General features: G+C 37.5%; 1 protein-coding gene across 1 annotated transcript in view; it reads right to left on the reverse strand.

Moving 5' to 3' along the window:
* Positions 1-12042: 12042 nt before the first annotated feature.
* The window catches only part of ATG2B (autophagy related 2B), a 45754-nt gene continuing 30514 nt past the window's right edge, over positions 12043-27282 (reverse strand). The window contains exons 32-42 of the mRNA XM_041476393.1: positions 26917-27025; positions 24835-25029; positions 24207-24308; positions 22549-22627; positions 21497-21701; positions 20500-20569; positions 19428-19510; positions 18825-18946; positions 18483-18637; positions 17316-17465; positions 12043-16514 (exon numbers count right to left, since the gene is read on the reverse strand). Of these exons, the coding sequence (XP_041332327.1) occupies positions 16284-16514; positions 17316-17465; positions 18483-18637; positions 18825-18946; positions 19428-19510; positions 20500-20569; positions 21497-21701; positions 22549-22627; positions 24207-24308; positions 24835-25029; positions 26917-27025 (1501 nt within the window). The 3' untranslated portion in view covers positions 12043-16283. The remainder of the gene's footprint in view (positions 16515-17315; positions 17466-18482; positions 18638-18824; positions 18947-19427; positions 19511-20499; positions 20570-21496; positions 21702-22548; positions 22628-24206; positions 24309-24834; positions 25030-26916; positions 27026-27282) is intronic.

The raw sequence follows: 27282 nt of genomic DNA on the forward strand, positions 1-27282 counted from the left end.
GATGTGACTGTTCTGAGGGACTTGACCTAGTAGTCAGGCAGCAGCCAAGCAGCCTGAGAAACTTCTGGCATTATTACTTAGGACTGCAAATGGAGAGTAGAGCTCTGTTAAAACACAAAAAATAAATTGAAAACAGAAGCTTATGATTCAAAGCAAGGTGTGCTCACTGAACAGGTACTCACTGAACAATCCCTGCTCTTTTCAAAGGCATGAGAAAGACCTACCCATCACATACTGTCTGTAAACAACCTCCTAAGACCTGTGAATTTTAGGAGATCATCAGGATGCCCATTTCTTTCCACCAATGCAGATGCCAATGATACTGCTCTGTGCCAGTGAATTCTTGTACCACATGGCCCTGAAATTCAAATAACTGGTGCAAGATGATTTGAGTGGATGCCAAGTAAATGAAGATATTATTGCCTTCCCAGGGGTGAAGTGACAATGTTGTTGCTCCTCAGAAAATAGGAATACATGTCACTCATCAGCCACATTTGAGCTGCTTCAGGGACCACATCAGTGTACCACAGTGAAAACCTTGTCTCTTACAGGAGATGTGCATTTGAGTCCTCAAGAAATGGGACAGAGGGAAGCAGAAAGACTGTATGCATGAGCATGCATGAGAGAGGAGCTGGGGGATTGAAAATTTCTAAGGATATGTGCTTAGCTCTCATGGTAACAGGTAACAGTTAATGTCCTTCCTGCAGAAACACAGTCAGAAATGCTGTTGCCAAGAAAAAGAGATGGGAAGGCCTCCAAACCACTAAAGAAGCTCAAAGAAGCTCCTAAGGATACTTATGCAGAATTTCATGGTAGCCTAAATTGTTTTGCATTACTTTTGCTAAGTGCATATTTTGTATTAAGCAAATCCTTAAAATTGTTTAGTTTAAATATTTTAAAGTATTTTCTCCCTGTTCACAGATTAAAGATGAAGAAAGAATACTGCCTAATGTAATGTTAGTAATCTCCTGAGATTTCAGCATCCTGCTTTACTCTGAAACCATAGACAGATTGTTCCAAGAAATGTGTACCTAGGACTAAAGTTCACATTATGAAGTCACAGAATTTTTTATGTTAGAAGGGACCTCCTGAGATCACCTAGTTTAGGTTTCCAGTCTGTCTTAGCTGAAGGAGAAAACATGAACCTGTGCCTAACCCAAGAGCTAGCAGGAAGAGCCCTTTCCGTGGGCTCTGAACACATGCCACACTGGGCAGGCTCCTGACCTCCTGCATGGGTTGGAAACTCCTGTCCTAAGGCTTCCAGCAGAATTTAGGATCAAGATATCCACACAGAAGTTAGTCTCTGCCAGGGTTGTGTGACTCTCTGAGTTCACTAACAAGAGTGACCAATTCCCGTGGGATTTTTAAGAGCAGAAGTTGAAAAACCTGTACAATTAGTCAGCAAAGCAATATCAGTGACAGTGGTGAATGTACTTTGATGTAATGAACCTAAAGGCCAAATTATCCCTGTGGATGGTCTGGTTTCTCACCAATACAATTGCTTTATTCTTGTTTGCCTTTCCCTCTCAGCTGTAAATAATGCACAGCCAATTTAAGAATATTGGAACAGACCTAATGTGATGGCAAACATCTTGCTTAAGTCACTTTACTGGAATTTGGTTTGCACCCTCGCTCAGCTCTAGAAGACCCTGGGGCAGAATGCCATGGATTTTTAAAGTTCTTTTGGCAGAAACACAGGTTCCCCAGACAATAGTGAAGTCTTGCAAAATCACTTCTTCCAAAGCACTGCTGCCCCTTAATTGCCTTCTCCAAGGGATGATCCCTTACAGACTCCTCTCTAACTAAAGGCAGTGCTAGGTGTGAGCACAGAAAATTTAAAGGCTACAGAAGGAGCCTCCAACAGCACAGATCCTTTGTCTGCAACAAGGCCAGTCTGGTTTGCACCTCTGTGAGGACACAGAGAATCAATCATGTAACTTAGATGTTAGTAGAAGAACTCTTGCTGCCTTGTCCTTTTGTGTGCTACATTTTTAATGCATATTACCTGTGTTGCTTAGTTACTTTCAAACATTCCAATGCAGTTTTAAAAAATACATTTATTGCCTTGCCATGCACTCTCTACTCAAAAAGAAGCACTCAGAGAAGCAGTTCTTGGCAACACAGAGCTGGACACTGATGGTTTCTAACACCATGCAGAACTCACTGGCCTGCTTCCCAAGCCTTAGCTGCTGTGTCTCCTATGGAAGAACAGCAGTAGAGACTACTCTGTCCTGCCTGAACTGCCCCAAAATCATTCTAGAGCATGTCTGATGAGAAAAGATAACTCAGAATTATGAACTCAGAATTGCCAGTGTCTACATGAGCGGACAAATAAGCTGTGAAGCAGGAGCTCTGGAATCAAACACTATGAAACATTATCAGAACACTAATGACTGCATTTCCCTTCCATTTTCACTCTTGCCAACAAGTCCTCCTTATGTAAATGGATATGCAAATACATGCAAAGGATTCTAAAATAACCGGTGCAAAACTCAGAACTGCAAATGGGCACTAAATGTGAGTTTGCATGGTGTGGAGCAGCCTGTGGAGAGCACAGGTCTGTGAGGTGGAGGATGATGGTAGCTATTTGATTGCTTTTCACATGAATCAAGGGTGCTCAGGAGATGTTTCTGGACCAGCATCCAGGCTGATTTTCATATCCCCACAACACTGTATGGATTGCAAACCCTGAACTGAGCACTGACCCAGACTCTTGGATGGATGGTAACTGAGCACTAGATACCCATTTAAAGGGAGCTGGAAGCTTTTACAGGAGGCTTGGAGTTTAAGGCACCATTTAGAGTTGGAAAAAAAAAAAAAGCTGTCATGTACACACAACTTTCACCTCACTTCTGTAGCTTAAGGGTAATAAAAGAGGTCTTGCAAAGGTGAAGATGGTCATCTTTATCACACTTACAAAGTGTGAATTTAAAACCAAGGCATTGGTTTTCTGTGAGAAACATCTGAGAATAAAAAATTGAAGCTTAGACTTCTGTATACTGTGCTTAATCTTGACTCAAGTGGAAGTGATCATGGAGGGCACTAAACTGAAGTCTTCCAGATGAAAAGCAAGGTGTCCTGGAAAGAAAAGCTCCCTGAGGCCCAAAAAAACCCCCAAAACAACAAAACCCAAACATAAGTGGAACTGTAGCTCAAAATGGGAATAAAAAAGGATGAAAGCTACATCATTTTTCTATGCCAGAGAGTAACGCACACTTTGTGCTCTGAAGTTTTGAAGCCAGTCAGGCCCAGATCCCTGGTGACACAAAGAGAATTCTTTTCACTACTGTGTTCCAGTTTGCATTCATTAAAGACAATGGATGAATGAACAGAACTCTTTATAACTCATGACGTGTGGACACACAAGACTCCTCTACCTTATATGTTTTGACAGTGTAAATCAAAATCATCTCCTCTCAAGAGCACATTCATAAATTGGCCAGTGGCCAGTCAAATTCCTTCCTGCTGTGTGTGGACAAAGAGCAACCACTAAACCTGCACATACAAAGAGCTTTGGGGTGTTACAACCACCCTTTTTTTCTAATACTTTAGCACCTCTGGCTCTGCCAAGCAGGAACCAAAGCCCTGCTCAGTCACAAATCTTGTCTACAGATTTGGCAAGATGGTAATCCTCAAAGCTGGCTGTCATCACTGCCTCTGGCCCAGTCTGCTCAGAGAGGGATCCCTCCTGTCCCCTCCTCCAGAGTCTGGGCACAGACACTTCCCACAGGCTCCTGTCACTGACACTTGATGAAGGTCTCCCCCTGAGTGAACCCATGGCCCCAGGACAGACCCACAGACCTGAGAGTCCTCCAAGAATGTAGCAGAGGCAAGTGTGAGTGAGGAGTGGTTTGTGTTGGGTACAGCCACTGTCTTGAAGAGGAGCACAGCTAGAAATCCTTTACCAAAAAAATTCTGGGACAGAGATGTCCACCCATACGTGAGGACATGTGCTCCTGGATGCTGAGGAAATGTGCCTGCCTTGCCAGGAGCTGGCTGCAGTCATGATCAACAGCTTTGAAGGGCAAGTTGCCATGCAGGGAGCTTGGCTGGTCCAGGCTGGCAGATGAGGAGGCTCAAGTTGCTTTGGAGCACAACCAAAAATATCAGAGCAAACTTTGTGAACAAATCTAAGAAAGCCAAGAAGACTGACAACATTTCAAAGACCACTTTTATGGATGTCTAAGGCAGCTGTTCCTTCAGTGTTTCAAGAGTGAGATTAACTCTGGTACATGGGTAGGGCATTGTGAAGCAAAAACCGCATGGGATTTTTTGGAAGTATTTCAATGATTTGAATTCTCACTTCCTCTTCTTTGCCAAAACTGTAAATTATTCAGTTAGTGTAATAAGAAAAGCCATAATGGTATGAAAAGGGGTTTTTAAAAATACTATTTTATTTATTATTATAATAATACTTCAAAAGATTAGTTAATTATTGAACTTTATTATTATTTAGATTAATGACAGCTGAGGCACAGAGGCATGAAGACCCAAATCAGAGGCATTGCTATTATTGAGTGAAAGACTCCACCCCATGACTGAAGTTTCAGAGCATCATACGAGGCTTGATGAGTGTATGTACATGCACACACACAAGTAAGGAACCTTTCCTATAAGCTGCCTGAAATTTGGGAGGCACATCTGTGAACATCATATGTGAACATCTGACACACACAGATCTGGAGCCCAGCCAGGCTTTTCTTCTTGGACTCGTTTTGCAATCAAGGAACAGTTGCTGAGCAGCCCCTTCTGGTAGAAATGTATTACTGCTTCTCCAGAAGAATTGGAATTCAAGGTGTTTAATTCCAGCTACAGTCACTGCAACTAAGTTGTTCTCTAACACTTTCCCATGCCGTCAGTGAAAATCTGAAGGGATTTAAAAACACACTCTAGAAAATAATCTGTTTAGCTGAATTTTGGTGAAGATCCAAAAGTGCCACTTCATAAAATCAGGTATCTGAGAAAATGAATCATCCATTGCTTTAAACAGTTCATGACCTTCAATGTGTCACACCCCACACACTGCTGTGAATTTCAGTTATTTGTGTAGAAACTGAAATCTGTTTTCAAGCAAACAGTTAAGGACATTTTCCTTTATTACAAAAACCACTTAGATTATTGCTAACTTCGACTGACTTCTGTTTAACTGTTCTGCTAAATCTAAACATTACACAAGGTTACTCACAGTCAGGCTTTGTGGACACTTAAACATTTAGGTGTTTAACCACATGGAAAAAAATAATAGCACATAAATTGCACTTCATAAGTTACCTGTGGTGTAGACAAAGCAAGTTACATATTTTAATATTGATGAGTCTTTACCAGTCTCCACACTACCCTCTGAACTACTGGCAGAATCTGAGATTTTGACCAATTAGACTACTGTCACAATCGGCATAAAAACTGCATTGGTGTCATCTCACTGAGATAGTAGAGTATTATTTATCCCAGCACAAAGGGAGATGCAGGCAGAATAAAAAGTATTATTGCAAGATGCTAAATATTAAGGCTTTTTCTACTAAATTAATGTAGCAAAATAAATACAAAGAAAAGTGATAATATCATGCAGATTTTTATCAAGGCCAATTCACATATAAATAAACACATGCATCTCAGTGTTGACTAGTGAACCTCACAATCAGAGAACAGCAAGATAATGAGAGCTCTTACATTTCATAAAAAGGGAAGAAAAGGAGGAAAAGTGATTTTTTCATTGTTCCTTGGTTAACTGAGAGAATGAGTTTGATAAACAAGTGTCAGGCTATATTACCAAAAGCAGTAAAAAGTCATATCCTGCTGTGACAGACAACAACAGATCCAAGTGCTCATAAGCAGTCTGCTTACAAGTTGGTAAATTCTGGGAGAAATGGGATTTCATTTCTCCCAGAGAGCAAATTAAGACATAAAGGTAACTGATCTTTGCTGAGGCCACAGTTTCCCATATATTTTTTCAAGGACTCTGTTGGCTTATCCTACCCCAGATTAACTTTTTCTCCACTCGTTTGTTCTTTCTTCTTTAGCTGAGGCAGGACAGAGGGATCTGTAGATGTGTGATGAACTGAATCAGGAAAGTGATCTGGATTAAAATCCATTAATTATCCAGTTCTAATGTTAATGCACCAGGTAAGCACAAAACCAGGTATCCAGGCACAGCTCAGGAGGAAAAGCAGGACATGGATGGAGTAGCTACTGGAAAGAAGGGTGAAGGACAGCTTTAGCCACTCTGTGACCTAAATGTAATGCATAAAAAACCCACAGTACAATGCCACAGGAATTACATAGATACAACTTATTCTTCTTCTCAGGTAAAATCAGGGCTCCTGCCTCTTTCTTAAAGATGGTATTTTTCTGGAAATAACTGTTTTATCATCAATTCAAGGTATTTCTATGCATCACTATTAATACATTTTTGCCAGTTATAGATGTGGACAATAACATTTATTTCTGGTAGAAAGCATCTCAACAAAAACTTCACATTTGTAAAACAACCCCCCATTTCCTCAGTTGCTGGGTAAAAGTGAACTGCAATATCTTTCAAATTAAGAACTGAAAAGTATCCAGAGAAAGCACAAACTTGCTGTAATATTGTCTTTTCAGGGTAGGAACTTCAGTGCAGAATTCAACTCTGACATCAAGGCCACAAAACAAGGTGGTTCTTTGAATAGACCAAAAGCTGGTGAGCAGGAGAAATATTTTCCCATATTTCCTCATATTTCTCCTGCTCACCCTCTTTCCCCTTTGACTGAGTTTCCTCTGGTGGAAAATACATTTACCAAGGGAAACCATGTCCTGAACTGTCCAAATGGCACACAAGCTTTTTAGCAGCAGCACACCACATGAGTGTGAGTCAGGTCACTAAACTGCATCATGATGATGTGTTCCATTACTGGAAAGAATAACATCTCCCAAAGTTAATGTGGCACTGCACCATCATGATTTAAGTTATTTGACTGTAATAGAATTTTCAGTTCTCAAATATTCTTAGTGCAGTTTGCAGTCTCTTCATTCTAAACAATGCATTTAACTATTTTTTAACATTGCAATACAAAGCAATTACCACTGTTCCTTGAGAGGCCATGTAGATACACATATATATTCTAAATAAGCCTTTAGTCATTTTCTCTGTTGAAAGAGAAGCTAATTTATTGTCGGTAATTAATGCAGCTTTGGTTATATTAAGATACATCACTTAGTTGTGAATGGCTTGGGAGACCTCACTACTTAATTTGCTGTGACTTTCCCTGGTCTCTGTGAATGACTATGACTAAGACACTTAATTTTCTTCTGTAGCAGCCGCTTCCTTGTTAGTATTTTCTGTCACTGTGATCAGTTTCTTCTGAAGTCAACCTCAGCATTTCATTATGAGCAACTAAAAACTTCCCCTCCGAAAATGAGAAAATTTGGGGAAATTATTGATAAGCCTTATAAAACATTTCCTTTGTCATTTCATAAACTACATCTATTGCTTTTTCACACATATCTTGACTTCCTGGAATATTATTATCATAATCACAATTATAATCCATATAAGGATGTAAATTTTCCCAGCTAGATATATATATAATACACCTAAAACTGACCTTAGCATCAGCCATAGATCTCAGTGGTAATTATCCTGCACTTTGTGTCCTGACTGATTAGAGCTCATGTGTTGTCCTCTAAACAAGCAGTTTCTGTTCCACAGTAGATATATGGGATGAAGCTTAATTTATAAAAGACATTATTTGCCGATTTTGATGTAAACAAGATAAACAAGAACTATTCTGAAAATACATTTCCCTTTTTTTTTTCACCATAGAGAAAGCTGTTATTTATGGCACATTCTGTAGACAAATTCAGGATTTTTATGTGTTGGAGGAATGTAAATTCTTGCTGCTTGGAACCTAACACAGTGGACTTGGTCTTAAGCAGAAAAGTGATGTGAAGAAGGAAACAGCTTTCAGCAAAGCAGACTCAGTCATGTGGAAGTTACCCTGGAGACTAACCAAACTCTATCAAAAAGCTCCCAGTTCTTTGCTTTACTCTAAGCAGGTCCTTCAATTTTCAAGCAGTAAAGAATTTGAAAGAGTCTTTTCTTTCAGTTCCCCTCAAGTTCTCACTTTAGTCTTGCTAAAAATAGGTAGGGACAGAGTTTCAGGTTTTCAGTTTTGCTGTGGGTTTCTAAAAGATTTTTCAGCACCTGAAAACACAGGAGGAGGTAGGAGCAGCCTGACACCTGCCTCCATGGACACTGGTGTAAACTCAGAGTCCCAGCATCACATTTATTTACTTGTGCAATGCAAGATCAAGACAGATTTATTTTTTTTTAACAAAAATAGGACAAAAAACAATTTGGATTTTGCAGTAAAAACAAGATGTATTGAGAAGCTGGTTTTGCTTAGCATTCTCTGACAGCTAAGACTTCCCCTGACACACAGCACAAACTGGCTGAAACAGAAACTCCTTGGGAAAAGGGGGTGATATCAGTATGTTACAGAGAGGAAGGAGAAAGCTGTGTGCCTTTCACTCCCTGCACCTGATGGCCCTGCAGAGCACTCAGGGTAGGTTCCCTAAAACACAAGGAGCTCAGAAAGGCTCTGTTTTCCTACCAACAGGAACGGACACTGGCTGTGCTTTGGAAACCAGCACCTCTGTCCTTGCTCAGGATGGCTGGATGCTTACACCCAGCTTCCTCCTCAGCTAGCAGGCTCTGTTCAGCCAGCTGAACTCACCTCACTGTCCTTCTCCACATTAACTTTGCTGCAGAGATGAGTTTTGCAAAAGCAACAAGTATCAAGAGCTGTTACTCAGCAACACAAAGAGGACTCCAGTGAATGTGTTTGAACAGCTACCCCTAAAATATGTAGTGAGAAAAGAAAAACAAACCCCAAACATTTTTCAGATATTCAATATTACTCTGAAAAATCTGTTGTGTCTCTTTATCCTGTCTGCATGACTAGCTTAAATCCAAGTGATTGCCCCTGGAGTAGCTGGATTGATCAAGAAATTCAAACACAAGAGCACTTACCAGCAAATCTCAGGGGTGGCAGAAATAACAACATTGCTCAACTTTATTCATCAACCTTCCTTGCTTTTTCTGCATCTTCACAAATATCTGTTAAAACTATTCTTGGGGCTTCATGCTTAATAGGAAGCAGCATCAGTAAAAATTCAGGTCGAGGACAACAAGGCAGGATGGTTATGATGAAAATTGCATCTGAAAACCTTCTCTCTTAACGTCAGTGTGGATCTTCGCATTAAATTATACGAGAGGCTCAGGGCAACGATGCAGAGGCATTAATGGTTAATGCAGTGGGACATGCTCCCTTGTAATTGCCTCCTGTCATTGCTGCAGTGCCTGTGAGATACTGTGAAGAGACAGAGCCCAGTTTACAATCCCACGTCAATGGATTGTCTCAAACTCAGAGGTAATTTTTCTTTTTGAATGAATTGTCAAACTCCATTGTATTAACAAGTTTACCTGGAGGGGCATCACCTCTGGTTGGAAAAAGGAAAAAGGGCCTTCTTGCCAAAAAGTTATAATTCTCAGGAAAGAACAGTAGCAAAAACAAAAAGCCATGATCTGGGACAGTACTTTTGCCTGGTGTAAACAGAATTCAGCTATCAAGTAAGAGAGTTTTCCTCTAATGGAATCTATATAATTGCTCCCCTTCATTTACATTTGTTGCATTTGGCCTGTCAGCAGTTCTGAGGAAAATAAGCACTCAGAGACAGAAAGGACACAGGAAGGAAGAAAAGGAGCAAACACTATTACAACAAAGTAATTGAAAGGCCAAGAGAAAATGGAACTTGAGCAACAATGGAAGCCTCATATCTAAAATAAAGACATATTTTAAAATAAAATAAATACTTTTAGGGCTCTAAAAGACAGTTCTGGCACAGAGTACACAGAGACAGGCCCTAATGAAGGTGAAGCATTTTATTTTATCGAATAATTCCAGGAAATCTTTCAGATCTGTTAAATATTACTAAAGAGATAGATAATACCAGGAATTATAACTTAAAAACTTATATTGATATAAATAACCTGCTTATAAAACTAAGCACTACTTTTGCCATCCTCTCATGGCATACTCTGCTTTTCTATCACTTTTCCATCCACAGTAGTGTTATGCACATGTCTATATTGATCACTGCAGGTTTCTGTGCTATCTTTCCATCAGCTGCAATGAACCCAGATCTGTACAGTACTCAGCATAGCAAAGATATACCCATGCTGTGGTCTTACCAGCACTCTCAGAGCACATCCTGTGCCATTTCACCTTCTGGGGTTCAGCTCTCCATGCCTGCACCTGCCATTTGGCCAAGGACTGCCAGTGTTGCAATGACAGAGCAGAACTGTCAAACATCCTCAAACTCACAACCTGAAGTCTCCCTGAGACTGTTGTACACACAGTAGGAAGCACTTCAAACTCATCAGGGAGAAGAAGGGAAAAAAAGAAAGTCATCCTGGGAGATTCATGGAGTTGTTGGGGCCACCAACAAATCTTCAGTACCAAACAACAACCAGGTGTTGAAGTCTAAAGGTGCAAGTTAAAGGTTTCAGTGGAAAAAGCTACTTATTTTATCTTTGTGCTCATGAGCTACAGTGGACCAAGCTTCATCTTACTGAGTTCTGTGCCCTATCTCCAAAACTGAAGTAACCTTCCTCCTGCTCTAATGGTTTCACATCTCTTTTCCTCCTTGGAGGCTTCCTTCCTCAAACTTCAACCTGCAAGAACCAAATATAACACTCGTGCTCTTAACGAAAAAAGAAATCAACAAATGAGCAAGTAATTAGATACACAAATAAAAGCCTGGAAATAGAACTACACTACAGATAGCTCTCAAATCCTCATGACAAACACCTAAGAAGCTTGAACTGCTTACTTGCCTGTGGGGCTATGAATATTCACTGTTGCCCTTCAATAAGTTCTGCTTCCATCTAATCACTCTGTTGGATGAAATAGCTCTGAAACCTCAGTTATCTGTCACAAAAAGGTAGCTTTATTACTTTTATAATCTCTGTTAATAGAGATGGTTTTAAATACTATTTCCTACAAATACTAATTGGCAGAAAATACCTCACTATTTAATATCATGTTTCAAATGTTGCCAACAAAATTCACTAATGGGAAAATAAAAGAACACCTGAGCCTGGGTCATCCTCAACTAGAAATAGAGATCAAGGATACCAGCTCATGTCGCTGGGTTGGAATGACTTCCTGGTGGCTTTCCATAAATTCTCAGGTAGCTGGAGTGTCATTAGTCTCCTCTGCTCATCTGGAGGCTAACCTGAAAACATCAGGATTCTCCCTGGTATTCCCTAGTATTGCAAAGAAATAAAGAACTCAGGTACTTTCCTTTAATCCACCATGAGGTCTTGTTTAAAAAAAATGGTTGGGGGAAGAGAAGCTACACAGGTTGGGAGTTGGCTCCGCTCTTAAATGAAGGCTCACTGTTTGCCAGAATAGTGATCCAGCCTTATACAGTGACCACCCCTCACCCCGCCAAATCAAAACATCATTACAAAACACAGCAGCAAATTGTTTCCACCTGTCACATTGCTCACGGATCTCGCACTGGCACCAAAATTCAATATTGCCCAGTACGCAGAATTCTATGATCTCTTTTCAGATGCTTGTAACTAAACACACGTGAAGTGGGCATGAGAGAAGGCTCCTGAAAGGAATTAATTATTTTGCATTCTTCACAGGGTTTGGAAGCTGATGAAGCTTTAAGAGCCTCCACTAAATGCAGAGATAAAAACTACATTTTTAATAACTAAATGCAGCAACAGGCCTATGGGGGACACAAAATCTGATTGTTCAGGTAAAGAGCTTTGTTGATGTAAAACAGAAGTGGTTTCAGGTTATATCAGCCAGCTTAATTAATTTCCTACCTTTTGACCTCTGTGTAATTTTAAAACTTTCTCTTTTTGTATCAGTGATTTTTTTTTTTTTTTTTTTTTTTTAGGTACAAGTCTTAGCTTTAACAGTTAATTCTGGTACTTTGAGAGACTGTTTTCTGTATCAGTTATACTCAAAGGTAGAGAAAACCAACTCAAGGAACAAATTAAGATATTTATTTTTGCATTGTTACAAATTTGGGAGGGGATTTTCCATTAAATGTATTTAACAGACAACCTATTTGCACTCAGGCCTTTCAGCATTTTAATACGCTAAAATATATACTTTTGGTGCCATACAAATTATGGTTAAAAATAATTCTCAAGGACATACTGAGGGTTCAAGAACTTTAAGCAAAATAACTCAAGTTGAAATAGTCAATTCCCTTCAACAGTGGTTTCTATTTCATGAGATTATATTCTTTACACTAGCAAACTATATACAAACAATACCACAAAACTACCATAAGTGCAAAAATGTAAAAAATATACACAAACATATACACAAATTGCCGTGTTTCTGTCTGAACTACCTTATAGTTAAGAAATCCAGTACAAATGCATGATTTGTATTTATGTATTTGACTTGTAAGTATCTAATATTTAATTGTAAACAAGATTCAGCATGTAGAGCAACTTAAAACAGTTGTCAGAAGCATAAATCATGAGGCCTGGAGACTGAAGAACTGTGCACACTAGGATCCAAATTGACATACATACCCACACATTTTCTGACTTACCCTGCAGGGGCATTTAGGGTACTTAAAAGATTTGGATGTATTCATCTACTCTAAACAAATTCTTGGATTTCATTGTTTTACAAAATGCATATATTTCAATATTCAAAGAAAAATCAGTATAACTTTTGCAGGTGTAGGTTTTCACATTTGGTAAGAGTATCTTGTTCATCACCATTGAATAGTGTTTTGGTTTATTAAGAAACTTTTCTTGGCAACTCAATTAAGGAACAGTAAATGAAAGCAAGCAATGGATGTTCACAATCAACCACTCAGTGAGCAAACAGAAGCAGACATGTCCCTTAAGCACAGATGAAGTCACAGGGGATTATCCAGTGAGTCACTGACAATGCTGTTCATTAGGCAAGTACACATAGGGCACACTGCACTGCTAAAAACCTGCAGGACTTAGAAGAGATAGTGGAAAGAAAATGGAAGCTGCCTTTGCATCGATGTGATGATTTGCTGCTCTCAGTCATTGCTAAGATTCTTAGCAAGAATGGTTTGTTTGTTTTACAAAAGATGGCTGGCTGTCTTTCAGGTACTTCCAGGCCACTCATCGATGTATTATTTGAAACACCTGGATATTTAATAAAACCCAGGATGACAGTTCTGTCTATTAGGATGGTGCTGGGCTAAGTAATAGCAGTACTAGAGTGTTTGGAGGGAATTAAAATATTGTCTATGCCAGTTTAAAGGCTCTACAAATATGAAAACTGCCCATAGCTATAGCAACTGATTTCACTGGAAAATTCAAGTACAAGAATATTCTTTACAATCTCCTTGTGCTAATGGAAAATACAGTAATGTTGTCCATAAGCTTCCATTTCTGAGGAATATGTCCAGAGTCAAATCTCATTTTGTGTACTTTTTAAGTGCTTGAAAACTCTTACAGTATTGAGCAGAGCATTTGATGAATCCCTTCTCATACATGATATTTTTTGATTTAAAATACAAGCTGAGCCCTGTAAGACACATTCTGTAAACTAGTCTTAATGTAAAGACTAGTTTGATAAGTTTTGTGATTTTTTAGGTTTTTTTAAACATTTCAAACACTGCAACAATGCAGAATATACACCCAAAAATTAGAAAACCATTTCCAAAATAAAATGTTGGGAAAAAAATTTAGAATCAATTTCACTGAAAAGCCTTACTAAAGTGCAAGCAGCAAATGAGAGGGTTTACATAGTGAAAAGTGAAGTTTAATAAATTGTACAATCTGTATTGCTGACAATGAAAGACACACTATAAAAATGTTTTACCTTGACATCATGCCCTCATATAAAAATATATTCTAGTTACCTTGCAGTACAATTAGATCTTGACAGAATTGAAAAAGAAAAGAACACTGAAATGCCACTTTTCAGCAGCGTCTGAAAGGCAGAAAATATGTAGATTTATGCTACAGCAGTGTATTTTAATTAAGTGGATGAATTGGATTAGCTATTTACTAGTACTAGCTACTTACTAGTACACTAATTCCCAATGAAAAAGGTGCATTGCTACTTACTTGCATTGATTCACCACCACTTCTCGAGAAGGCATTCAGGAGGTGCCACATTGCAAACATGGAACTCATTCCTGTGCAAAATGCTCATGCTTTGAGCTCTCACTAAAGCAGAGCTCTCTAATTACTGAACAGAAGTATGCACTACAGCAAGTATTTTTACATCAGAAAATATTTTAGGTTATTAAATCTGCAGATATTTTTCCTCTCAAAAGCATTTCCTCCTGCTTGCAGCAAGTCATTTAGCTGAAATAACGAGGTTTTCAGTGCACCACAACTTCAATGATTCCAGTGAATTGAAACACAACTTTATAATATCACCTGTCACCCTATGCAGGAATTTGTTTTTATCTGGAGCTTTGTTTTATGAAAAATGAAGCAGACTGCAGAAGTCTTCCCAACAGAGAGGACATTTTCAAATAATTTACTGTCCAGCCAGATTCTTTGGTATTCAGGAATACCTAGTATAGTATCAGTGTGAACAAGCAGCAAATTTTTTTCCTTCATATACTCCTGCTTGTCCATTAAGGCCCATCAGCAAAGTTTCTACTGGAGGCAGGTTAACTGAACAAAGAGTGAAAATGCTTCCTCATCACCCTTTGAGACTGAAGTCTGATCAATAGCATCTGATGTCCCCTTTCAGTGGGGATTTTCCACATAGCATATGGGCAGGATTTCCACTTATGACTAGCACAGAACAATGAAAAACTTACATACTGGCTAGTAATTTTAAGTTTAATCTACTGAAATTCCAAATGAGTACTTTTCTATTCAAAAGAATCTTTACTTCTTATTCTCCAGTTTTTGCTAATAGAAGACGAAAAATAGTTCATTATTGCACATCTACCGCCAAGACTTTCAACTGCCCCAAAATGGTGCAATGTCAGGTGCTTAGTAAAGCTCTGTGGAGACACATGTCACCTACTGTGGTAAATGGTGAGTGGTAAAATGGTAAATAATGTCAGTACCAACTTGGATTTTTGAAGTTTTGCTGTCCTTTAAAAACCTCTCACCAGTTCCCAGTTTCAGTTAAAGGACCCCAAATACTCACTATCAAATAACTGATGACACACAATCTAAATTAAGAATACCTTGTAAGAGCAGCAACTTTGCAACAATATGAACTTTAAACAGAAGCAGATTACTAAAATAAAGTCTGTATAGCCTTCTAACTATGAAATTATGAAATAATTTGTTTTACTTATGATTTTTCATTCTTACAAAGAACTGTTGGTGACAATTAGAATTAACTGTTTTCCTGAAGAGTAGGTATTTTTAGCATTGTAATTAGTGTAACAGTAGACAAAAAAAGTTTTTCCATATAATGAGTTTAAATAAATTTAAGACACTTTTCTGTAGGATCATCATCAAATGATGCTCTTTCCAATAATTTGTGTAAGCTTCTAAACCACGTAAAGATAATGCACATTACATTTTATTCACACTATAAAAAAAGCACAATATACAGGCCATATCCTTTAAAGTGCAACACAACAGAACATTTCTGCAACATTCAGGTTCTTCAAAAACCCACAAAAGTAGGTATTTAATATTTAGGAACAAATTCTGTTCATAGGTGTATTGACACTGAATCTAATCTCTGAATGGTTATCAAGCTTGTCCTTGCTCTAAGTGCCACGCTAAAAGCGATGCTTATGACCAATAAACAGTATTATCTGCTTCCATATTAGACAGCCTCATGTCTCATGTCCACAATGAAAGTTTTTATCCTTTAGTCAGTGAAGAGCATCTGCAGAGCCCTTCATTGAAGACAGTTCTTTGACTATGCTCAGAAAACCTCTTTAAAGTCCCTTGGCTTCACCATACAGGCTACTGCTTCAGATGACAAATCTACCAAGAAAAATATGGTAAATGAATAGAGCAAGCATGTCTCTGAGTTGGCAGCACATGCTTCACTATGTTTGGCACTATCTACCAAATGTATTGGTAACACACAGTATAAGCACGTACCAATTTGCTTTTCACTTCATAAATATTTTTGGTTGGATGTTTTGCTAGTAACAGTTGGAAAACCTCATTTGTTCCTGAGATGAGCATGACAAAACAAAGTGAGCTCCATCTAAAGCTGCCAACAGGACATTCTTCTGCATTTCCAGCCTTGCTACCTGCCTGCTGAGCCAGATTTAGAATCTCAATCCTCCCCAAGGCGCCACTTCTGAGATTCTTCTTGACGCACATCTGGCCTGATCTGGTTTCTCATTCCACCCAGAACATTTGAGGTTGCCTCTGTTGCAACAATGAAAGGTTTCACCACAGTTGGTGGGATTTGGCGGAGGACTCCTCCTACTGCTCCAGTGACTCCTCTGTTCTCATGCTCACGAGCAGCAGTCTCATAGATGGTTTGGGCTGTGTCCGTAATCCCCTTTAAGAAAATAAAGGGAATCAGTTACACTAAAAAAGAAAAAGCAACCTCTCCTAGTTTTATGGGAAATTTTAAACTGCTCAGCATGTTTCTTCTTGGTGATTTGTATTATAACTGCAGTAAAACAATACTGATATAAATATGATTTAGTTCTTCTAATGAGGCTTAAAATAACACTCCTATGGACTTAAGAGACGTAAATATTTCATTTCATATGGTGGCACATCTTGTGCATAAGGGAAGAAGCTTTGGGGTACTGTGAACTACTGAAAAAATGACAAAATTCTCTGGAAACTCAGCTGACACCTTACTTCATAGACAGTACATAAGGTGCAACTAACAAAGTATAATATGAAATACAATAAAAACAGATCAGCATTCTTATTTATAACACACTGCCATAGTAGAAAAAGGTTTCACTTTTTTTAAATCCTGCATTATGCTTAAACTCTACCTCTCTCAGAATTAACAGTAACTGCGAAGGAGGTTGAACAGAAAGGGAAGGAAAGGGAAGGATGGATGACACAGCACAGGAAATCAAGTTTACATGGCTCAGAATAACTGTAAACCATCCCAACCACAGAGCACTCAAATCTTATTCACACTCATCTGCCTGACATCTTAGGTTTTTTCCTTTTTCCATTCAAGATTTCCGTTGGTTTAAGATAATTGATGAAGACAGTCTTGTTCAAAGCTGAAATCTCCTTCTCATTCGGTCAGCCTAAACTAACATCTGTTATTTTATAATGCCATTTTAGGAAATAATTAACTTTGGTTCGCAAAAACTGCTTCTGCACTCACCTCTTTCACAACACTGTAGGCTTTGGCTACACCCTCCCGCAGGTCGACCGGCTGAGGAGCCAAGCGATGGCGAGGGAACCGTTTGATCTTTTTTGCTTCAATGAAGGTAGGCCCTGGTGACACCATGTCATAAGCAGTTTCTGCAGCTGCCTGCACATCAGGTGCAAATGCAAAACACGTAAGTGTTACAGTTCCTGATCACAAATTTTAACTACTGATAGGGTGATGTCATTGAAAAGAATTCTTATTCCTCAAATAATATTCATTTGCATTTGATTACAGTTTGGTACAAGAACTTATGGAATGTGCAGCTCTAACTATACATGAATTCCATAATGAAAGAATGAATGTTGTAGGTTTGGGTGGGGTTTTCTCCCCTCCCCTCCTTATGCATCCTCTAAACTGCATAAAATGCTCAGGATAGAAACTGAACATTTGATCAATGGTGTTTCTTACAAACACACAAGCACACAAATAATCCTGTTTGTGATTAATAGCACTGGTTTTCTGACTATATATGTTCAAGCTAAGGCACATATATTATTTTTGCAAGATTAGGTGGTAAAAGTGTATTTTCATTGTATTTTTGATATTACGAAACGTAAATTTATTAACACTTTAAATCAAGATTCCCTTGGTGTTAAATCCAGGAAGCTTTATAGACTTTCTGTAGATCTACAGAAATAGTACTGGTTTGGGGTTTTTTTTGTTTTTTTGGCTGGTTTGTGGACTAGTTTTTTTTTTTAATAAGCACAGAGAAGCTGATCTTTTATAAAAAGGTAAGAATCTACTACTGGATAACACACATGCAATGAAGAACTCATCTTTCTCAGCATCAGTGATTTTTTTAGTGAAGCTGAACATTTTCATATTAAACTGCACATTGTAATGCATTAAAGACATTAAGAAATAAGCAGCAGCTTCGGTGCTCAGCAGTATTTTAACACAGTTTTCTAACCATTGCATTTGATGTCACAGTTCTCATCTCACAGACTACTGCCAACTTTGCCCAGTCTCTGCTCTCCTATTTATACAGCTGCCTTTCCTTTATTAACAGATGCTCTCTACCTTAAATCTATAGCATTATATATAACATTAACTTAATACAGAGCACTTTCTAGCCACACCTCTCATTTTACATCTAACTTCAGGAGTAATACACTCTACCTGTATAGTCTGGACCATTCTGTTCGTCAGCTCCAGTGCTGCCATGGCAGTGGAAGTACCAAAAGAAGCTGCTCCTCTCTGAAAGCCTCTGACAATACGACCGTCCTTGCGGTACTGCTCTATTGGCAACCACACCAGGTCTTTCAGACCTTGCACTGAAAATGAAGACACAACACCAAAATCAGACACTTCTCTTAGATATGCAGAATGCCTTGAAAGGAAGTGAAAACAAAGAGTCAACATAGTTTGTGTTGGTTTTTTTGAGAGGGGAGAGGTGTTGTCTGGTTTTTAAAGAAACAAACACATTCATATGTAGCTGAACAGAAGTAAGAATTAACTTACCTAACTGCACTAGCGAATGCATAGGCCCTACTCCTCCCAAAATTCCTGGTAGCTGGTTTTTCTTTATATCGTTAAGCCATTCACTGATAGCGTAGGAGAACAATTTATCCACACCTAATAAACTAAAGTAAATACAATTATTAATTGTATAATTAATACATTAATTACAATTAATTGTATTAATTGTATAATTTTTTAAAACAAACAATTCCTAATAAGATAAATGCATTCGTTATTCACTGATATAAAAGAAGTCATTTAAAAAACAGGAAAGCTTCTTCAAATGTCTTTGCTGTTGTTGGCTGAGCCAAGTATTTCAATTGTATATGCATAATAAAACAAACTCAAAACCATATAATTACATACAGTTCCATAGGAAGTGAACATGAGACTAAAAGAGTTTATCATTAAGAATAGCAGAGATATTAAATTCTGTTCTGAGTTACAAGTTCTTGAATTATATACCTTTGAAAAAAAATCTAGAATCAAGAAATATTTGTAAAGTCAGAAATTTTGGAATTTAGAAGGGCATCTTAAGATAAAATTTGCTTTGCATTCACAAATTTGCAGTAGCTGTGTTGATCTAGATTTTGAGAAACTTACCCGTGTCTATAACAAAGCCTCTTCAGCTTTAATTCTGAGCAGTTCAACTGAGCAAGCCCAATAAGAATCCCAGCTAATGTTCCCTGTAAGTGAAATATTTTGTTATCACATACATTTACTCAACCCACACAACCTGTGAGAAATAATTTCATTATCTCAACTCTTACTTACAAGTATTCTGTCTAAACATTCTCTCCCAGTCACCCAAATGTGACTCGTTACAGTGCTATGCATCATGTTACATGGAAAATTGCAAAAAGGAAACTTGGCTTAACCTGATACTCAAAGAAAAACACCTGGATACAGGAGGGCTTCTTCAGAACTATAATAAATATAATGATAATAAGCTATAATAAATATAATAAGCTATAATAAATTATGCAAACACAGTTCTGACTTTAGTGTGTTCCAGGCACTCTAAAGCTACCATATTTCATGTTTCATTTCTGATATCCAGGCAAATTCAAGAATTTGCTGCTTTCCATATTTTCTTACTGATTTGCCATGATAAAGTACAAGCCTTGTTGTGCAAATAGGATTTTTTTATGTCAGCTTCTAAACTCAGTGTGATAAAGAATGCATATTTTAACAAGAACCATAGGCATTTTTTTCATCTGTAATAGATTCTGCCATTGCCACTGAGGCCCATATGCTACTAGACTGCAAGGAAAGGAAACAAGAAGAACAAACAACAGTATTTTGTTCTGGTATCCATGAGGAAAAAATAAAATGTACAATTTTGGCATCAGACAGTGGTATCATACTTTGAGGGGTACTGCAGCTATACAATATGATTTCAAGCCAATCATGGAGCTCACAAATGTGACATTCAAGTTCAATCGTGGATTAATCACACTGGGGGATCCACTCCTAGTTTTCCAATTAAGAGTGAAACCAGGTTAAACTTTACTAAAACTAAGGGGGGGGGAAAGTGTTCTGTATTTGTCATAATCACATGATTAATGCGTAGGGAAAATAAAAATATACCCCCCCATTCATAGGGAGCAGGGAGGGGAGAGCAAAACAAACAACATCAAATTTTTGTTCTATAGCATCAGCATTATACACAAACCTGGTCCATTGATACATGCTTCCCGTGGTAATCGAGCCGTATTGGAACTTCTGATGTAAAGCGAAATTCTCTGCGAATAGACAAAGGAAATATTACAGTGAGAAACATGAAACCAAAATAAAATTATCCTTCTGAAAAGAAACTCATGGTTTCCCATTCTCCTGGAATAGGATATCATACCCTTCTCTGTAAACCATAAATCCTTTTGTTACTGTGTTAGTACTTCAGAATAAATGTACAAAATACAATGGCAAACTCAGCTTTTCTTGGTCTGTTTCAGGTTAGCATTTGTAATAAATTTAGAAGTCAGGCAAATGTGCTACTAGTCCTGCAAGTGAGTACATGAAAAAAAAGAAACATGCAAACACCCACAAAGGATTCTGTTGGCAAAACTTAGTCCTGCAAGTCGAACTTGATAAAAAAATTCTGTTGATAATTGGTGAAATTGATTCTGTTGGTAATTGGTATGTGGTAAAATAGAACCACAGTCATGCTATTACAATTTAACTCTGCACTGCTTACCACAGCACACATCTTTTGTTAGAGGCACTTATGATCTGAATGCACAGGAAAAAACTTCTGTGTAACAAGCTACAATTTTAATATTCACTTCCCAGTCAGGGCTACATTAGAGTTTCTCTTGTGATATCTTAATTTCATACCTCTCTTCCATTATATCCTTATATCCTCTTCCTTTATATACTCTCATCTTTGATCATATTAGGTAATTTACAGTTAGGCATAAGAGTACAAACACTGCTCTTTTTATGTATTTGTAAAACATTACTGGTTCTCTATGGGGCAGAGATTTAATTTTTATCTCCTTTTGTACAGTGGTGTGCAAAAGTTATTAAAAATCATTGGTGACCTTCCAGTGATAGAAACAAATGTATTTGCTTTCTACAAGCAACCAATAAACAAAAAAATGCACCTTGCCTGAAGGTCTGGAATAGTTTATCACCACATTTTCTTAAAACATTTTGTAACAAAAGTTTACCTGAAAAACACTGGCTGATCGCTGTATGATGTCGTTTCTTGTGAGAACTGATCATCGTCTCCATTAACCACATCCATGGAATTAATGCTGTCATTTTCATTTGCTTGCTTGTGTGATGCAAAAGAAATGACTGGACTTGGTTCCTTAAGGCTGCTGACATGCCTGGGCAAACTACACGTAACTTCAGCACCAGGAGACTTTTTTACTACAGAAAGAAGTTACACACGATAAAGTGACTCATATTTTTCACAGTGATTACAGAGAAACTGTATTTACACAATTACTGCGTCCTTAGTAAGTTCTAATGCTTATTAGTAGGAATTACTAGCAGGGCAATATTTAGATTCTCTCAGTTTTTGATAAAAGTTATTACATGCAGCTGAAGTTGAGGTTAATGCACCGGTATAAATAATGTATCTGGTTCTGATGGCAGTACTGCAGGGTGCTTCATCACCTATGCATTTCAGCACAACACCTCAACAGAAATAGGTAAAGAAAGTACAGTTGCTAAGAAATATCCAAATATACTTAATGATGGAAATGTGCTTTTCAATATGCACTGCTTTTGCATCAAATAATGTAATTGATAAGAAGTACTGCTTCAACAGCATATATACTTTATTTAATACCCCTTGCATAAAGTATTATGTTTGTCTAATATCCTGAAGTTGGCTAACACAGAATTCAATTTTATAAATATGCAGGACAATGTTATTAGTTTTATCTAATATTAATTCCCAATAGCATATGCACAGTCCTCAGTTTTTCCAGAAGCTCTTATTAAATATGCTCCAATTTTGGTTACACCTCCTTTTATAGAATTAAGATTCCACGTGTTGAAGACCTTTGTTCATATTTCTAAAATAAAAAGCTTAAATACCAAGGGCTTTTGAGTTTTAAAAAAATCAGTCATTAATGTTAGTGCTCAAACCCCAACACAAGTTTTTATACACACAAGCTTCACATGTGAATTTATAAACATGTACACAAATTAAATAACAAAGAAGCAGCACTTTTACATTAGGTTTATTTTTTTTTTTTTAGAAATATACCTTCAGGATCTGGAGTAACTAAGAGTTCTACTTCTGTAGAAAGGCTAGTGAAAAAGTCCTTCAGGAAAAACAAGGCATCCTAATGGCAAAAAGTAAGATGCAATCAGGTTAAAAAAAAAAAATACAAAGACCTAATTGTCTAAAAACACTATCTACTATTCCACATCTATTTCTATGCAGATATGAAACATTTTTTTTTTTCCTTTTTGATCCTTTAACATATGCACAAACCACATAGAAATCTAGGACAGAAATGAGGAAGACCCTCTTAGCCACTGCCCCCTGCTCTGTAGAACAGGATTTCATGATCTATCTAGCCCGGTCTTAAAAATTCAGGGTTATTTTCATCATTTCCACTCTCATTTTGGAGACTGTTCCAGAACCCAGGTGTTTTAATGGCTATAAACTTTTCTATGATTTGCAGGAGAAGGTACTTAAATATATGTTTATATTCTTCTCTAGTACTGTCAAAGTTAATCCAATCATTACGAATCAGGGCTCATCACTGCTCCATTAAAAGTCATTAATAGCTATGGTATTCATGCCTTAATAATATCATAAATCTATTATATCCCAGCTTTCTTTTCAGACAGATGCATCACACTGGTGCCTTATTCATCCTATCACTGATGGCAACTGGACTCTCTTCTCCATTTTTACTTCCAGCTGGTAAGAATGACAGCTTAAGCAGTAATAACAAGTATTTCTAATGACTGCATGCAGCCCTGTGCTTCCAAAAAAGCTGTGGTTAATTTCAAAGAAGCTGTAAAGGTGAATTTTGTTCATGGTACAAAATATAAAAGACTTAAAAAGTAACCAAAAAAGAACGTATTTCCTCCCTAGGTGGCAGTATTTCCAGGCCATTTTTTCCTAGATTAAATTATTGCACACTAGACAGAGCTCAGTTTTGCTAAGAGTGAAATGAAAACCTGGTCTCTAATGTGTGTTGAAAGAAAAAAGGTATGGAAATCCTAATTATGCTCCTAAAAAACCCAAACCTCACGTAGCTCTCTGAAGATGACAAAGGAAGAAATGCCTCAACAAAGAGTAATAACTGCACTTCACATTTGCCAGCACAAACATATAGAGATCTTACTTTAGAAAATCCCCAATGTTCCTTGAATATGTGAAAAATACCTTGCACAAAGCCCTGCTAAAGAAAGTAAAACAATTTCTGCTCTTCCTGCCACTGCCTTCAGGTTATAGAAGAATTTCTCGAGTGTCAAGTGCCCTTGACCAACACGCTGTGAACCACTTTGATTAATGATTAATCTTATTCAGTTAAAAACAATGAAGTCACTTCATGAACAAACAAAACCAGATCATTCAAGAATAAGCAGTTATTTTAAAAAGCTGTGATTCCAAATGCTTTGAGATTATCAGAAGTTCCAGGAGGAAAACTTACTGAGAAAATACTTTTGCCTAAAGATATCCTTAGTTTTTAAATAAAACATATTGTCTTTGTAATGGCTGGAGCAGAAGGCAAGTTCTAGCATGGATATAAATGAAACAACAGAGATCCAAAGATTAAATAAAATGGTATCACACCAAGAAAATGTAAAACATATATGATGGCCAAAAGTATCTGGTTAAAAGAAACCCCAGGTATCATTCAATAAAGAAAAAATTATTTTATTTTTCCCACTGGCACAACCAACCTGGTCAATATTGAGGCGAAGTGGCATTAGTGAAACACGTAAACAACATTCCTGTGGGGATCTGCCAGACTCTGGACGGACATGTAAAGCTTTAACTGTTAACTGAAAAAAAACCAACAAGAGAAATAAAAGCACTAACATTCACAATTATTAAATCTCAGAACACCAGCTAGGAAAAACATTTACTGATAAATCTCTGTACTAGTACAATTTCACTTAGCAATTAAAATAGTGAATAAAAACTTCCTCTGAATGTTATAAAAAAATGAAGTTAAAAGAAACCCCCTAAAAAATTACTAAATCTTTTATAGAACCAATAAGACTACTGTATACCATAAAAATACAAATCTGCATGTGAAATTGTGAAAGCTACCACAGTAGTCCTGCACATCTGTTTTTGACTAAACATCTCAAACCCAATAATACCTGGCATCCTGACATTCAAACTGCCTCTTGAATTAGTCTCAATATCCACAAAGAGTCAAGCAAATAACTGTCAACAAATTATATTACTTCAATGTTGCACGAGCTCATGTTTCTGCTTCTGCAAGATTAAGAAGTGCACATAGCCCCCAAAATGATAATACTACCACTGTAAATGGAAGAAATTAACATTTCATAGCTATACCATGTTTGAATGTGCTTTCCTGGGCATCTCCTTACTGCAGTAGAGATAGAGAAATTTATTCATTTGTGATGTAGCTAAGCGATCTCTGATCTCCAGGTCTTGAACAATAAAAACTTGTCGTGACACTGGCTGCTCCAACAGACAGGAATCACCTTCTGCACCACCTGGAGGATACACCTCATGCTGGAATTTCACCTTTTAAAAAGGAAAGAAAACCAGCCTAATCAGCTTCATTGAAAAAAAAAAAAACAACAGAATAGTTCTTTAAAAAAATAAAAATCAGGGAAGTATACCACATATAAGAACTTTTAAAGCTGTCTACTATTTTAAATTTACAGAAATACTATTCAGATTTCTGAACACTATTCAGGTTTTTACATATCTAGCAATAGATAACTTGCAATTTCTAGCCACGTAAATGTTCGTATTTTAGCATGCAAATTCAAACCAAAACAAAGAATACTGACTCTTTGATAAGGAAATCTTACTGACATAAGGAATGAATTTCACTTTTTTAAACATTGACTCAGCTTTTTTCTCAAATCCTGAGATTTGAGAAAATCAAACATCTTTCTTACTTCATGGTGAAGCCTGTACCAGACAATCTTGCAGTTCTTGAATCTTGCACCCTCTAATACTTAAGAAAAAAATGTTTCTTCCCTACCACCTGACTTCTCAAGCGGCTTCTTGAGGTCTTGTTTCCTTTTTCTTACTCGCTTAACTTAGAATTGAAGAAAAATGCTGAATTAGACTTATATGGAGTAATCTTCGTTTGGCCATCCCTTGATGTAGCTCTCATTTCCAGCTGTGGTGATCTACAAACCATTCCCTGCTCCCCACATCCCGCCGCAATCCGGGCCGGCCGCGGAACGCGGCTGGGCGCGCACGGCGAGGGCAGCAGCGGCCCCTGCCGGCCCCGCGCTGAGCTCCAAGGCAACGCCGGTTGTGACACCTTTTACTCTCCTGCACTTCTTTAACGTACCAAGTTAGGAGTCCAAGCAGGGGAAAAAAGCCTTTATACTGCTTCAGTGCTAAACCAGCTCCCATTAAATGTCTGCAAATTGAGAGATGGCTATCATTCTACATATGAAGTTTTCCAGGTGGAATATTAAATGCTTTCGTTTTTCCTCTTGTTTATTGCAATGTCATGTTTTTTCTGGAATAGGCTACCCTAAGTATCACGTATTTCTGGCAAGCTTGAGGTGTTAATGAGATGAATTTTAAGTTTCAGAAATGCACATAAGACTATAAAAAGGCCTTTATTTTTACGTAGTGCCTTTCATGTTTATGGTAACATTTGAAAACATCTTTTAAAGGGATTCTCTTATTGATCCATTTAACATGAAATATGTTTAACTCCTTGCCAGTATTATTCACAGCACCAGAAAAAAGCATCTTTTTCCTATGTTAGAGCTAAGCACAGCCTAAAAACAATTTTAAGATATTTATGCCTGAAGGGTTCTAAATATGTTAGGGGAAACACAGAAACAATACTCTGATATAACTAGATGTTATTTCATATCCAGTTATCAAACTGACACACTGAATATTCTCAAAAGATCTTTGTCTTGCTTATTTTCTTAGAACACTTAATTTCATAACAGGGGTACCTATTCTAACAGGGGTAACAGGGGTACCCTAATTCTTCATACAGGGGTTCCTAATCTTAGAACACTTAATTTCATAACAGGGGTACCTATTCAGAATGGAACTAAAGAGAGGGAAGCAGAACAGCAGTTGCGAAACTCAGTTATAATAAACAACAACTTTTAAGAATATTGTGAAGCAGAACAGCAGTTGCGAAACTCAGTTATAATAAACAACTTTTAAGAATATTGGGATGGATATCCTCCATCTTTAGAAACAAGCTTATTCATAGCAAGCATAGCAAGAAAATACTATGCTAATACTAACAGTTTTTGTTGAACAAATTCTGCATTCATCACTGTCAAAGTGATTGCTTAGATGTAGATACTGTTGAAAGAAATAGTACTGAACTCTAATGGAAAAGTGTTATCAAAGGAGTATAACATGTAAAGATATCCACACAGAGACATGGCTGAAGCTGTTTCTGTTACTCACCTTGCTTAACTGTATTTCCATTAGGAAGTCTGGGTTTCTTCCTCTTCCTCCACATGCTGTATTCCGTCCATGTCTTGTTGGTGTATGAGAAGGAGAACTATGGGGACTTCTGGGGAAATTAAAAGGAAAAATAACTTTAATCTGCAAAAGTGTATCTCACTGCTAATCTAAAACTAAATGCACCAGATGTAACTTCTTACTATTTTAATTATATTCAAAAAACCCATTGAAATGATGTTACTGTTAACCAAGTAATTTCTTTTTGTTCAAGTAATACACATCTAAGCAGAATGCCAGGTGCATGTATCCCACCAAATTAACATTCGTAAAACATTTCCTTAGTTTTGGCTGTAACAATTTTATTCT

Source organism: Pyrgilauda ruficollis, unplaced genomic scaffold (genome assembly GCF_017590135.1).
Source record: "Pyrgilauda ruficollis isolate IOZ18807 unplaced genomic scaffold, ASM1759013v1 scaffold38, whole genome shotgun sequence".
Classification (NCBI taxonomy): Eukaryota; Metazoa; Chordata; class Aves; order Passeriformes; family Passeridae; genus Pyrgilauda; species Pyrgilauda ruficollis.